A 14,097-nucleotide genomic window follows, 5' to 3' on the forward strand; every position below is an offset into this window, starting at 1 on the left:
AAAAAAGTGTGATTTAGTATCCAGGTAGACCATTGCTTACCGCTGTCAAGCTTGCTCTGCTGGTCGTTGGCTCCTCCGTTGATTGTTTCGACGGAAAAGTTCTGCAACGGAACGCCCGGCCCGAGCACACGCTGTATGAATGCCTGCTGGTCGCTGTACCTAGCGTACTGCTCCAGGAAGGACGCGAAAGCGACCAGGTTCCCAGTGTTTGCAGGCTTGTAGTTGACCCTGTACAGCGTCCGCAGGCACAGGGGCGTCACGCCCGACTCGTTGCATGCAGCCTTGACCGACCCGGGCCCCGTGGCCGGCGGGTCAGCCATGACCTGAAAGCCGACCGTCAGCGCCTTCAGCTGCTCCTCGTCAACGTCGTCCTGCCTGAAGATGTGCGACGCCTGGCCGACGGGCCCGCCGAACCGCGTCGTGGGCTGCACGAGGTCTACGTGCGGCGCCACCGCGTCGTCGACGCCGTACGAGAGCGTCCGCAGCTGCATCGTCTCGCCCGGTCCGGCGTACCAGCCAAAGTCGGCGCCGAGCAGTCTGTCGGCCGTCCCGACCGTCGTGCGCAGCGTCACCCAGTCGTGCTCGACGCTGTAGTCGTCGACGCCATTCTCGACCAGCCACGACGTCACGCTGCGGACCGCTCGCGGTGTCGGGGCCGTGTAGGACCGCAGCTCGTCGTGCGTCAGGTGCTGCCCGTACTTGGCGTGCCTCGGGTCCGAGACCTGCAGCACCACCTGCTCCAGGGCCGCCGCCTTCTGCTGCCGGAGGGCGATGCGGAGCGTCAGCGGCTCCGTGGGGTCTGCCGCGTGCGAGTACGACCAGCCTCTTGGAGGACGAGGCAGACTGTCAAGGACGCGGCCGGTGGCGAGGGAGGCCAAGAGGCCGAGGTGAACGAGGATGCGGTCGAGCATGGCGACTTTGCCGAGATTTTTTTGCTTTTATCTTTTCTGGCCCAAGGTTATAACTGGCGACTTGAAGGAACGAAGGTCTAAGTTTGCTGTCGGAATGACGAGCGCACCAAAGGACTGCAGAGGCACACTCCTGAAGCTGCTCAACGATGGTAGTGGCTCAAAATAGGCCGAGTTGGCGGATCTGAAAGAAACGAAATAAAACCAGGGAGAAAAAAAAAACAAAACAGAGAAGGAAAATCCAACCGAGGCGATTCGTCCACGTATGAGCTTATAATTATAAGCAAGGCGAATCCCCGAGCTACTAGTTTATTCAGCTCAAACCTTCAGTCTGCCTTCCCCCCAAGGCGGTGGGTAAGCCTGCCTGATGCGGATGGCAAAGGCTTATTTTTTTTTTCGTTTTTCACGTGGTAGATTAACGCAGTCTTGTCCAGTTTTGGTGCAGGCACGACATGGGACGTGCTCAAGACTCATCTACTGTGGGTTGATAAGCAAAGGCCAAGATCAGATGCAGGTCTCAGAAGTGCTGGGCTGGGACCCTCGTCTGAATCTGCCGTGTCCTTGGTTACGTTTGGCCCGATGATCTTTCGCTGTGGTGCCGTTAAGCGGGTGCTGGCCAACATGGACAAAGCAAAGGGACGCGACGCTGAAGATGGGTTTTCGCAGAGGTCAGAACATTTGGAAATTGACAAGAAAAAAGAAAGCGGAACTTTCCACGGTCAGATCTCAACAGACAACTTTTTTTTTTTTTTCTTCTCTCATTTTTGTTGTGCCGTCGGGCCCTGGATAATACTTGATGACTGGGTCTAGCATATATTTGAATAATGTACCTGCCGCTGCTAAGATTAGTAGATTCCATGGCATCGCCAAATTCTGCCCAACTTCCACGGCTTAACTTGATTAAGTTGCCTTGGCTTTACTAACTCAACATCTTGATGTCGCAACCGCACTCGTGCAGCCCCTTTGTCATGCATACTGCTTGGCGCGACCCATCTTGCGGCAGTAATGATTGACGAACCTACAGTTAATTCTCCATGTTGTGAAGTTCTTTGCTTTTGTTGCGCCGAGAAAAGCGAGGATGGACCCTGGATCAAGTCAAATGACTTGGCCAATGTGTCGTTTTTTCCGAACAGTTGAGCACCGCCCACCGTCGATAATTAATCATGTCGTACCTAAGGTGCGGTGAACTTCTGGTGCGAGAGCAATTCCGCTGTCGCGTCCGAATAAGCCGAGCTAACCCTCTCCCTACCTCGGTGTGTTCCAACTCGACTCCAACCGAGGATCCCGAATAATTTTTCCGTAAATTGATGAGTTGCGAGAAAAATGGTTTGCGTGACTCTGATCCCTTGAATAAAACAGTATGATTTGCAATTAGTAGATGGATGTCATGAATTCTGCCATGGGGAGTATTTGTCGGTTGAGCTTCGCGGAGCCCCGTCAGATAGGGGATCCCTAAAATCTGGAACACCCCTGAATTTGGATCATTTAACTTTGTATGTAAATTGTATGCAAAAATTAAAATTACAAACTTTAACGGCCTGCACCTCGACAACCACAAATCCTTTTTTTTTTTTTTTTTTTTTTGGAATAATTTAGCGTACGGGAGAACGAATACAGATCTCATCTGTGCTATGGTGAAGATTTAAAAAAAAAAAATTTAAAAAATTACGGGTTATTATAAACAGCCAAAGTCAAATCGCCCATTCATATTATCCAATAAAATGTTTACAGTGCTAACACAATATTAACCATACTTTAACTACAGTGCAATTTTTGTCAATAGCAGGGAGTCCGCGGAGCTCTACCCACAAGTAATACCTGTGCTTTTTGGCCCACCAGCAGAATGACGGCGCCTGGCGACGCGACTCAATTCTTTTGCCAAGGTCTTTTTTTTTTTTTTTTTTTTTTTTTTTTTTCTTTTTCCTTATTTCTCTCAATGACACGCATACCAGGGGCTTTCAAATCGCCCAGCCGGTTTAGATAATTCGCCATCTGGCGGTCAGGATAATTGCTGATACTAACGTTCATCCAGCCAGAGCGCCAACCGTGTTGATGGAGGAGATGGCATATCAAGCATCTCGACTTGTCCGGGACCAGCCAGTTAGTCATCCGATCCACACTGGTCTGTTACCGCCCTACAACGGAAGCTGTCCGAATGACAGCCATCACAAATTGCTTGCACGAATTAGATCTATCGGAGAGGTTGTTGATTGCATTTGCATTGTAGGCATCATAAGATTCAATTAACAATTCCGTGAATTTTCCAGGCATTTCAGGTCTTGGGCAAGCAAGTATCTACACCATTAACTCTGAGAGTGACTCTGCAAAATGCGATTGGTGGCCGTGATTGTTGAAACTAACCCTGCCAAATTCTGGGCTCTGGTTCGGATCTGTGCAGACTGAGTATGCATCAACGCCAAGGGTAAACATTCTTTGTGCGATCCTTGCAAGATAGGATTCCTAGGCTCAAAGATGACGATGTCAAAGGATTCCGGCGACAAACGTCACCGCCGACTGCAGCATATCCAACAGCATCTTCAGAAAGCAACCTCAAACTCGAATCCGGGGACTCAAGGATCATAAATCAGCCTCTAGTGGTTCGTCATCCCCCGGCAGGTTGCACTCATTGGGTTGTCGTATGGCACGAACCGAAAACTCGGGTCTGTCAATATAGGATCTCTGTTAATCTTGATCTTGCGACACTCGATTTTACCGGACCGCTCCGAAACCGTCCCAGGGTCTCCGCTGTTTATAGTCCATCGGAGGTGCGTATAATTAATGCCAGTGTCGAACAAGTGAAGGCTGCCGGGGCGGCGGGTCGGATGACCGTGGAAAGCTGGGATGGGATTTCCATAATCGGTGAATGTGTGTTGATTGAGGTTTTGGAGACATTTCAATGCGTATCCGAATACGTTAAGGCTCTAAGCCATAATTTTTTTTTTTTTTTTTTTTTTTTTTTCTCTTATGTTTGGATTCTAATGTCGTCAGATTTGCGTGTTCCCCACCGGATATTTCACGATGCTTGGCACGCTCCTGCTATGCTATGCTGTAAAAGAAAAAGAAAAAAAAAAACATTTGTCCAAATATCGCAAACGGGTAAATTAATCATTCACGTCTCGCGATACAGTCGCCAGCATCATAAAACTGTCGCGCATAGTTGGATTTGGGCAGCATTGCCAATCAGAAAAAAAAAAAAAAAAAAGATCGCACTGGAATGCAGCATTTGGACGGTCGTGGATTCGCTTCTGTCTGCTTTGTAAAAGACGACGCTGGCGCGGAGTGATTTGTCACGACCACCGGACCTCGCGTTTCGGCCAAAAGGACTTTCGCATTTTCATCCCAATGGGGCCGCACCGGATGTTTGGTGGAGAAGTGCACACTACCCAGGCCAATCAAGCAAAACGCCATGCCCCGTAGGGCAACTACCAAACCAATCCCGCTTGGGTCGTTTGTTTCGGCGGCTTGGCACACCTGACAACCCCCCCGGATCGGGGGTTGGATGAGCTGGTAGTGAACCAAGATCAACGACAGGCCATCACCTGTGACATCTTGGCCATAAAAAGGCACCTATTGCACCTGCTTCCCACCACTAGCCGTGGATTGTTGATCATCTCATCATAGCACATCAATCACAACAAGATAGTACACATCTACCTTAGCCACATTATATACCTGCTGCTGCTGCTGCTGCTGCTGCTGCACCTCAACCCTCTACAAACAAAACAAAACATCACAATGCCCACCTTCCACCTAGCCGCCACCGCACCCATCAACCCGCCGGGTGCCAAGCCCGTCCTCACGCGGGACCAGGTCTGGCGCGCCCTGCAGATCAAGGTGCGGGAGCCGTCGCTCTTCGTGCCCGTCATCACGTCGTGCGGCGTCGTGTCGGAGAAGGACAACGTCGTGACCCGCCACGTCGAGTTCAAGTCCGGGCTGGGCCTCCCCGCCGGCAAGATCACCGAGGTGTGCACCAACTACGCGCCGGCCAAGGTGCACTTCAAGATGGACACGGGCGACGAGGTCGAGAACATTGTCGGCCAGGGCCCCAGCGACGACGAGAATGACCTCTGGCTCACATATGCTTTTGACTGGGTCATTAAGGAGGGCGCCGACACTTCGCAGCACGGAAAAGTAAGCTTTTTTTTTTTTTTGTTATATTTACACCTCTGTCTGCTTCCCTCCCTCCCTCCCTCTTTTTTTGGCATGCGATTATCCTCTTGAAAAGGAGGCGGGGAGAGGGAGAGGGGTTTTGCCCGTGAAAGTCGGTGTGCAGCCAAGAGGCCTGGATTAGCACGTGATTCTCGACCTAGTGCTGACCATTAACAACTTTTGCTTTTTTTTTTTTTTATTTTCTTTGCTGCAGATGGCCAAGAATGCAGTTTCTGGCACTATCACCGTCATGCGCAAGATGGCTGCGGACGGAAAACTGTGAATGAACCTTGTTTTCACGCGGAGGCATGTGTCAAAATGCAAATCGGAAACATGGATCCGGGGAAGCACGCCCGCCTTCGAGCCTCAACTAATTCACTACTGCCTGACATGCTCTTAAAGAGAAAAAACAAATTACACCTGCCGTTCACGTTCTTCAGTCAGTCTGTGGCGACCGAATGAGCTGCCAACTGCATGTTATCTTGGGGGTTGGGCTTTCCGGTCAGTTAGTAGTTGCACATGTATTGCACCTTCACATGGACGACATGACGAGGTTGGGGAGGTGACTTTAACAATTTCTGCCTTTTTTTCTTTCTATAAAAGAGCAGCGTCACCCATTTCCTCTGCTGTTAGAGATTTTGGAAGATAGTCGTCAGATCATTCTAATAAAGTTGTTGGAAATTTGTCAAGATTAATCACTCTTGTTTCTCTGCCTGCTTCCTGTTCCTCAACTCTTGCCTTTTATCATTTACCTACCTTGCCTCCTTCCCTACTCTTTTCATCGGAACCAGCAGAAACCATGGCCCAACCATCAACGGCACTGGTTCTCTACCAAGGAGATCCCAGCGATAATCTTGCCAAGTATATATCCGCCGTCCAACAGAACTACGATGTGTATGCCGCACAGCTCTCCCCAACAGGTCAGCTGCCGGCCTTGATGGCTCTACCGGTTGAGCTCTTCATGCAGATTTACGACCTGTTGACGGTCGAGAGCAAGGCGATGCTGGGCGTCACATGCAAGAGCCTGTACCGCAGCATGTTCCCGCACGGGGCCATCGAGCAAGTCAGTCATCGGGGCGGGATGCTGCGGTGCATCGAGCGGCAGACGCCGGAACAATACTACTGCCCATCATGTGTCAAGCTGCACGATGTAAGTGATAAAGAATACGCCAAGAGAACCTCCACGGTCGCGCATCGCCCCTAATGACTAACAAACCACCCCCCCTTTTTTTTTCCTGTACCAGTGGCACCTAGACGACGACGGCAAACCAGTCTTCCCCGACGGGGACGCCACGAATACGGACTGCGCCGTCACAAAGTGGGTCTTCCCCAGCGACCCAGGCCCGTACCCGGAGGAGTCGAACGCAACAGCCGACTACGAGGTCGACTACCGCACCGCCCGCCTGGCCATGCGCGCCGCAAGCCTGGGCCCATCGTTTGGCCCTCCCCTCGCCATACTGGAGAAGCGCGGCGCCTGGCAGCCATGCCTAAACATGGCCAAGGAGCACGGCGGTCTACTGGACCAGGTGGCCATCGACTACCACTACGAGCCGCGCGCCATCGACGGCGTCCTACACGTGCGCGCCACGTACGTCCTGCGCGACGACTCGGGGACCCCGGACCTGTGGAACCTGTGGTGGAAGCAGCCCTTTGTGGGCCCCTGGGTTTGTCCCGGGAGGAGGCTGTTTCAGGAGTTCGAGGGCCAGGCGGGGAGGTGCCGGTGCTTTGACGACTGGCCGCGGAAGAAGGCCTCGGACGTGGAGTCTTGCTCGGACGTCGGGCCGATCAACGAACAGGTCGAGTGCAGCTGCGCCAAGACGCTGAGCGAGGTGTGCGCGCTCGAGATCAAGACGCTGGCCAGGTGCGAGTGCGTCGGCTGGGCGGCTCAGTACTGCGGCACCGAGTGGGAGATCACCAAGACGCCGTCCCCAGCCGGGTCCAGCGGCTGGGAGCTGAGGTGGCAGGTCTGGCGGCGCTTCGACATCCTGGCCGAGTGCGGACTGCACGAGTGGTTCCTCGACCCGTACTTTGACTTGGCGGACGAGGGCCGCTGGATGTGTCCCTACTACGGGCTCAAGACGGGCGCGAGGAGGGCCTGGCTGCTGGCGGAGGCGGCTGAGCGGGGGGATGACGAGGACGCTGTCAAGAGGCAGCTCGACGAGGATGAAGAGAGGACCACGCAGAATGACCGGCCTAGTTCCTGGGAGTCCTGGCAACACTGGTACCATGAATGGCTGGGGCCAGAATAGAGACTGGCAACACTGGCACTAGGGCGCCAAGGTGCATTTGAGATTTCTCATGGGACTCTCTTCGAGCGGCACTGCATATTTTACATGCACACATATACATATATATCTGGGTCGATGCCCTCATACTTGCCCACCAGGCGACGCAAAAATCACGAATGTCTGTCTGCCAGCCCCCCCTCCTCACCAAAGTCTCGCCTCAACCGGACCCTGTCATATTACTCATATTGTATCTTGACCTCTTTCGCCTGACAGCCCATGCCAAATAAATGTTGAAACCCCCCTTGTTGTTATGAGTCATGACCAATTACTTGTATATAAAGATTTTTTTTTTTTTTTTTTTTTTTTTTTTTTTTTTTGCCTCAATCAGATTCAGAACAAAAATGGCATTTCAACAATCCGTCATACATAGCATTTTAGTTGGGAGCTTAGGAAAAGCCCCAAATTATACAAAAGATGCAAGTCCCTGTTAGAAATCTAACTAGAGTTTTACAAAAGCCAAAGCCCTCATAAAACTATTAATTCATATTGCGCCCACTACCTACCGCCCTGCAAGGCCCTTCCACCAACCCACTTTTGCCATTACTTTTCGGCCGTTTGGCCGATTCGGCGCGGCCGCTTCCCTATGCTTTTCGTGGGTGGTTCCCTGGCGGGTACACTGAAGGGCTGTTTCCCTGCGGGTAGTTTGATGGGTACGGCGGCAGGAACTCTGATTGGGGCGTGAACGCGTAGGTTGACTGTTGTGCTTCTGATCCCTTTTTGCGGTGCAGTGGGAGGCCCAGCTGTCTAAATTGCTTCTCTTTCTCTTGTTGATATAGCCTCGGGATGTTGTCCCCCCGTAGCCTTGTTTTCTCTAGACAGGCCTGGCCTTTAACAACCAATTTGATTCCAGCATTTGAGGCAAGACCGCAGCAGCATAAGTAATCCAAACAACCTGTCACGAGCCCTCGGCCTGAGAGTCGCTTACCACCGACTGTAAAGCAGCAGAGGTCAGTTACGGCGCAGTCTTTTTTTTTTTTTTTTTTTTATTGGCGTTGAAGGACTCGTAACTGGGCTAAAACCTTGGGACAGTTGTGATGAATGCTTCAACAACTGCTTATAAACTCACCATTAGTGTTGCAGGAGGGGTCGCATTTGTCGGCGTTGCATTGAACCTGCTTAACCGCCGGCACTGGGGAGGCGAAAACGCCCGCCGCCAAGGCGACGAGGAAAACGGGTAGAAAATGCATTTGGTAAGTTGGGTTGGAACAAAGAGGCCCTTGCCAGTTCAGCCGAGGGAAGATGCACTTAACTGGGAATAATGGTGTCAGAGAGGTGTGGGCGGAGGAATAAAGTTAATTAATATAACTCATCCATTAACTGGCACTTCGAGGGGCGCTTTATAGTGAAAAGTCTTTAATTTACTAGGACGCCGCTAATAAGTAATATTGATGAGTCAGTGTGTTTTTTTCTTCTCATTTTAGGCTATAAATACCTTTTATGCACACTTTCAAAAATAACTTTTTTGATAGCTTCTTAGTCGGTCCTCATTACACTGCTCTACTCAAGACTCGTATTTGGCCAATTTGTCCGAAAAACCTGGATTTTTCAACCAGCTTTATTGCAATATGACCCGAGGTGGCGAAAGTCCTGAAATTGATATTAAATACTAATTATATCCATATGCTCGATTAGAGGATTTGTAGCAAAAATAAACCCGGACGTAATGCAGGCTATAGATTGTAGGCAAAATGGTACTATAATTAAAAGTGGCCCAATGTTGGCGTAAATTAATATACGGTCTGCCGTGGTCATAAAGGGTGAAAGCTAGGCTGTGCACCAATAGTAGGACGGGGATGTTTTCAAAGTTGCAAAGTACGATCTGGTCGTAGGTTCTTATATAAATTTGCATGAAATAAGCATCAAATCTAGATGGNNCCCCCATTCTATAATTTAGTTGAGCCCTGTTTTCCCCCCGAGTTTTTGCTCCTTTTTGCGCAGGCAGACTGTATTTAACCCAGAGGGATGGGCCTGTACTAGGAAGACTAGGGTAAGGCATTCCAAAACCCCCCCACGGGGGCCCGTGGCAGCCCAAATCGGTGGGGCGGCCAACCCGTGGGTGGGTTGAATTTTTTGTGGGGGGGCCCGGCCCGGCCCAAAACCGTACACGGGTTTTCTTGGCAACCCGCGGGCCCCCGTGGGAAAACCCGTAAAATTACAAATTTTCCATATTTATACTTATAATTTTTTTTCGAATTATAGGTAAAAATCACAATTACAAATAAAATATAATTTACGATTAAGAATAAAATATAATATATATTAACGATTACAAATAAACCATAGCATAAAATGACGATAATAAATAAAATATAATATAAAATAACGATTATAAATAAACCATAATATAAAATCACGATAATAAATCATATATAATATAAAATCACGATAATAAATTAAATATAACATAAAATTACGATAATATATCAAATATAATATAAAATTACGATTATAAATCAAATATTATATAAATTTACAATTGCAAATAAAATATAAAAAGGAAAATAAATATATTAAACCTTTATTTTACAATTAGGAATTTTTCGAATTACGCCCATACACGATATTACCCCGTACCCGTTTCACTGCCCTAAATAGGGTTTCTATTAACAATTTATTAGGTTAAAACCCTTTTTAATTAAAAACGGGTAATGGGGGTATACGGTTAATATTTCCCCGGATTGGGGTATTAGCGACCGTTACCTGAATAGGATTATCGTTATCCGAATTTAAATTTTCGCTTAATTCCCCCAAATTGTATACGAACCCAATAAATTCTTTAAATCGGTCGTTTTCAGCTTTTTCGTTTTCCGGGGATATAAATTCTTTATATACGATAAAAGTTTTAATACCGATTAAAAAAAATGATTTTTTTTAATCGAGGCGTAAATAACAGCACGGTCCCGGATTACCGATAAAATTAACGAAAATTGGTTAAAAACAATCGAATTGCCTAACCATAACTATAACCGTTTAATAAAAGTGGAAATAGCAGGAATAGTTAAAATATCGCGGGCGATTTGGGCAAATTCCGGGAATTTGGTTTTATAAATAACCTATTAGTTAAAAATATTATTATCGTTTTCCATAATTGCGGTAAATAATCGAAGATTAATATATATACTAATATAACCATCCGTATAATTATCCGTGTAATTATCCGTATAATTATTTATAATTTGAAAATAACGAATTTTAAATAAAAAATATTTTGATTTTTAACCGGATATTTTTTTCAACAAAACGATCTATGGAAAATGGGTTGGTTATTGGATTTGAATTTTGGCTGGGAATATATTTGCGTTTTTTTAAATTCGGTTTCCGCCATAAAATAAACAAAACTGGATCCGTTCCCGGGTAAATTAATTTTGTTTTGGGGTGGAAATTTGGATTTCGTTTTTGCGAATATAATTCGGCCAAACGATTAGTGTTTCGGTTAATTAAATTTTCCATTTTTTGGTTAATATGTTTTACGTAATATCGGAACCTGTTTTTTTTAAAATCCGTCCGCGTAAATGGGATTAAAATAACCGTTACAAAATATATTTTTTCAATTTTTTAACGTTAAATTAGGTCGATATATTTATCCAATTTTGCTCGTGCAATACGAATTACGTTTTTTAAATTGGTATACCATCCCGTTTGTGGATATTTTTGGGTTTTTCCCTGAAATTTTCGTTCGAAATTGGTAAAAGCAATTCCAATAGCTCCCAACCCAAATAAAACGTGTGAGGATCAGGCCCCTAGACCTACCCTCAGAATCACGACTCGGCTCCACACCGAGCCAGGGATCGGACAAGGATCCACTACCTCCGGATTTAAGCGCGTCTCTTGAGCGCGTTGTGAGGATCAGGCCCCTAGACCTACCCTCAGAATCACGACTCGGCTCCACACCGAGCCAGGGATCGGACAAGGATCCACTACCTCCGGATTTAAGCGCGTCTCTTGAGCGCGTTGTGAGGATCAGGCCCCTAGACCTACCCTCAGAATCACGACTCGGCTCCACACCGAGCCAGGGATCGGACAAGGATCCACTACCTCCGGATTTAAGCGCGTCTCTTGAGCGCGTTGTGAGGATCAGGCCCCTAGACCTACCCTCAGAATCACGACTCGGCTCCACACCGAGCCAGGGATCGGACAAGGATCCACTACCTCCGGATTTAAGCGCGTCTCTTGAGCGCGTTGTGAGGATCAGGCCCCTAGACCTACCCTCAGAATCACGACTCGGCTCCACACCGAGCCAGGGATCGGACAAGGATCCACTACCTCCGGATTTAAGCGCGTCTCTTGAGCGCGTTGTGAGGATCAGGCCCCTAGACCTACCCTCAGAATCACGACTCGGCTCCACACCGAGCCAGGGATCGGACAAGGATCCACTACCTCCGGATTTAAGCGCGTCTCTTGAGCGCGTTGTGAGGATCAGGCCCCTAGACCTACCCTCAGAATCACGACTCGGCTCCACACCGAGCCAGGGATCGGACAAGGATCCACTACCTCCGGATTTAAGCGCGTCTCTTGAGCGCGTTGTGAGGATCAGGCCCCTAGACCTACCCTCAGAATCACGACTCGGCTCCACACCGAGCCAGGGATCGGACAAGGATCCACTACCTCCGGATTTAAGCGCGTCTCTTGAGCGCGTTGTGAGGATCAGGCCCCTAGACCTACCCTCAGAATCACGACTCGGCTCCACACCGAGCCAGGGATCGGACAAGGATCCACTACCTCCGGATTTAAGCGCGTCTCTTGAGCGCGTTGTGAGGATCAGGCCCCTAGACCTACCCTCAGAATCACGACTCGGCTCCACACCGAGCCAGGGATCGGACAAGGATCCACTACCTCCGGATTTAAGCGCGTCTCTTGAGCGCGTTGTGAGGATCAGGCCCCTAGACCTACCCTCAGAATCACGACTCGGCTCCACACCGAGCCAGGGATCGGACAAGGATCCACTACCTCCGGATTTAAGCGCGTCTCTTGAGCGCGTTGTGAGGATCAGGCCCCTAGACCTACCCTCAGAATCACGACTCGGCTCCACACCGAGCCAGGGATCGGACAAGGATCCACTACCTCCGGATTTAAGCGCGTCTCTTGAGCGCGTTGTGAGGATCAGGCCCCTAGACCTACCCTCAGAATCACGACTCGGCTCCACACCGAGCCAGGGATCGGACAAGGATCCACTACCTCCGGATTTAAGCGCGTCTCTTGAGCGCGTTGTGAGGATCAGGCCCCTAGACCTACCCTCAGAATCACGACTCGGCTCCACACCGAGCCAGGGATCGGACAAGGATCCACTACCTCCGGATTTAAGCGCGTCTCTTGAGCGCGTTGTGAGGATCAGGCCCCTAGACCTACCCTCAGAATCACGACTCGGCTCCACACCGAGCCAGGGATCGGACAAGGATCCACTACCTCCGGATTTAAGCGCGTCTCTTGAGCGCGTTGTGAGGATCAGGCCCCTAGACCTACCCTCAGAATCACGACTCGGCTCCACACCGAGCCAGGGATCGGACAAGGATCCACTACCTCCGGATTTAAGCGCGTCTCTTGAGCGCGTTGTGAGGATCAGGCCCCTAGACCTACCCTCAGAATCACGACTCGGCTCCACACCGAGCCAGGGATCGGACAAGGATCCACTACCTCCGGATTTAAGCGCGTCTCTTGAGCGCGTTGTGAGGATCAGGCCCCTAGACCTACCCTCAGAATCACGACTCGGCTCCACACCGAGCCAGGGATCGGACAAGGATCCACTACCTCCGGATTTAAGCGCGTCTCTTGAGCGCGTTGTGAGGATCAGGCCCCTAGACCTACCCTCAGAATCACGACTCGGCTCCACACCGAGCCAGGGATCGGACAAGGATCCACTACCTCCGGATTTAAGCGCGTCTCTTGAGCGCGTTGTGAGGATCAGGCCCCTAGACCTACCCTCAGAATCACGACTCGGCTCCACACCGAGCCAGGGATCGGACAAGGATCCACTACCTCCGGATTTAAGCGCGTCTCTTGAGCGCGTTGTGAGGATCAGGCCCCTAGACCTACCCTCAGAATCACGACTCGGCTCCACACCGAGCCAGGGATCGGACAAGGATCCACTACCTCCGGATTTAAGCGCGTCTCTTGAGCGCGTTGTGAGGATCAGGCCCCTAGACCTACCCTCAGAATCACGACTCGGCTCCACACCGAGCCAGGGATCGGACAAGGATCCACTACCTCCGGATTTAAGCGCGTCTCTTGAGCGCGTTGTGAGGATCAGGCCCCTAGACCTACCCTCAGAATCACGACTCGGCTCCACACCGAGCCAGGGATCGGACAAGGATCCACTACCTCCGGATTTAAGCGCGTCTCTTGAGCGCGTTGTGAGGATCAGGCCCCTAGACCTACCCTCAGAATCACGACTCGGCTCCACACCGAGCCAGGGATCGGACAAGGATCCACTACCTCCGGATTTAAGCGCGTCTCTTGAGCGCGTTGTGAGGATCAGGCCCCTAGACCTACCCTCAGAATCACGACTCGGCTCCACACCGAGCCAGGGATCGGACAAGGATCCACTACCTCCGGATTTAAGCGCGTCTCTTGAGCGCGTTGTGAGGATCAGGCCCCTAGACCTACCCTCAGAATCACGACTCGGCTCCACACCGAGCCAGGGATCGGACAAGGATCCACTACCTCCGGATTTAAGCGCGTCTCTTGAGCGCGTTGTGAGGATCAGGCCCCTAGACCTACCCTCAGAATCACGACTCGGCTCCACACCGAGCCAGGGA

The 14,097-nt window shown here is 50.1% G+C and overlaps 3 protein-coding genes across 3 annotated transcripts in view; 2 read left to right on the forward strand and 1 right to left on the reverse strand.

Moving 5' to 3' along the window:
* PpBr36_02320 (uncharacterized protein) overlaps nt 1–911 on the reverse strand; it is a gene marked incomplete at both ends in the record, with an annotated part of 2,162 nt that extends 1,251 nt beyond the window's left edge. Inside the window, one exon of the mRNA XM_029889502.1 lies at nt 41–911. Within this exon, the coding sequence (XP_029753269.1) occupies nt 41–911 (871 nt within the window). The remainder of the gene's footprint in view (nt 1–40) is intronic.
* Nucleotides 1–992, forward strand: part of PpBr36_02321 (uncharacterized protein) — a gene marked incomplete at both ends in the record, with an annotated part of 1,249 nt that extends 257 nt beyond the window's left edge. The window contains one exon of the mRNA XM_029889503.1: nt 29–992. Coding sequence (XP_029753268.1) covers nt 29–992 — 964 coding nt within the window. The remainder of the gene's footprint in view (nt 1–28) is intronic.
* Nucleotides 993–4,643: 3,651 nt separating this feature from the next.
* PpBr36_02322 (uncharacterized protein) lies at nt 4,644–7,306 on the forward strand (the record flags this gene model as incomplete). The annotated part of the gene is made up of 2 exons (XM_029889504.1): nt 4,644–5,039; nt 6,302–7,306. 2 exons carry the CDS (start codon nt 4,644–4,646, stop codon nt 7,304–7,306), a joined length of 1,401 nt encoding a protein of 466 aa, XP_029753271.1.
* Nucleotides 7,307–14,097: the final 6,791 nt, after the last annotated feature.

The sequence above is a fragment of the Pyricularia pennisetigena genome, chromosome 3 (genome assembly GCF_004337985.1).
Source record: "Pyricularia pennisetigena strain Br36 chromosome 3, whole genome shotgun sequence".
NCBI lineage: Eukaryota > Fungi > Ascomycota > Sordariomycetes > Magnaporthales > Pyriculariaceae > Pyricularia > Pyricularia pennisetigena.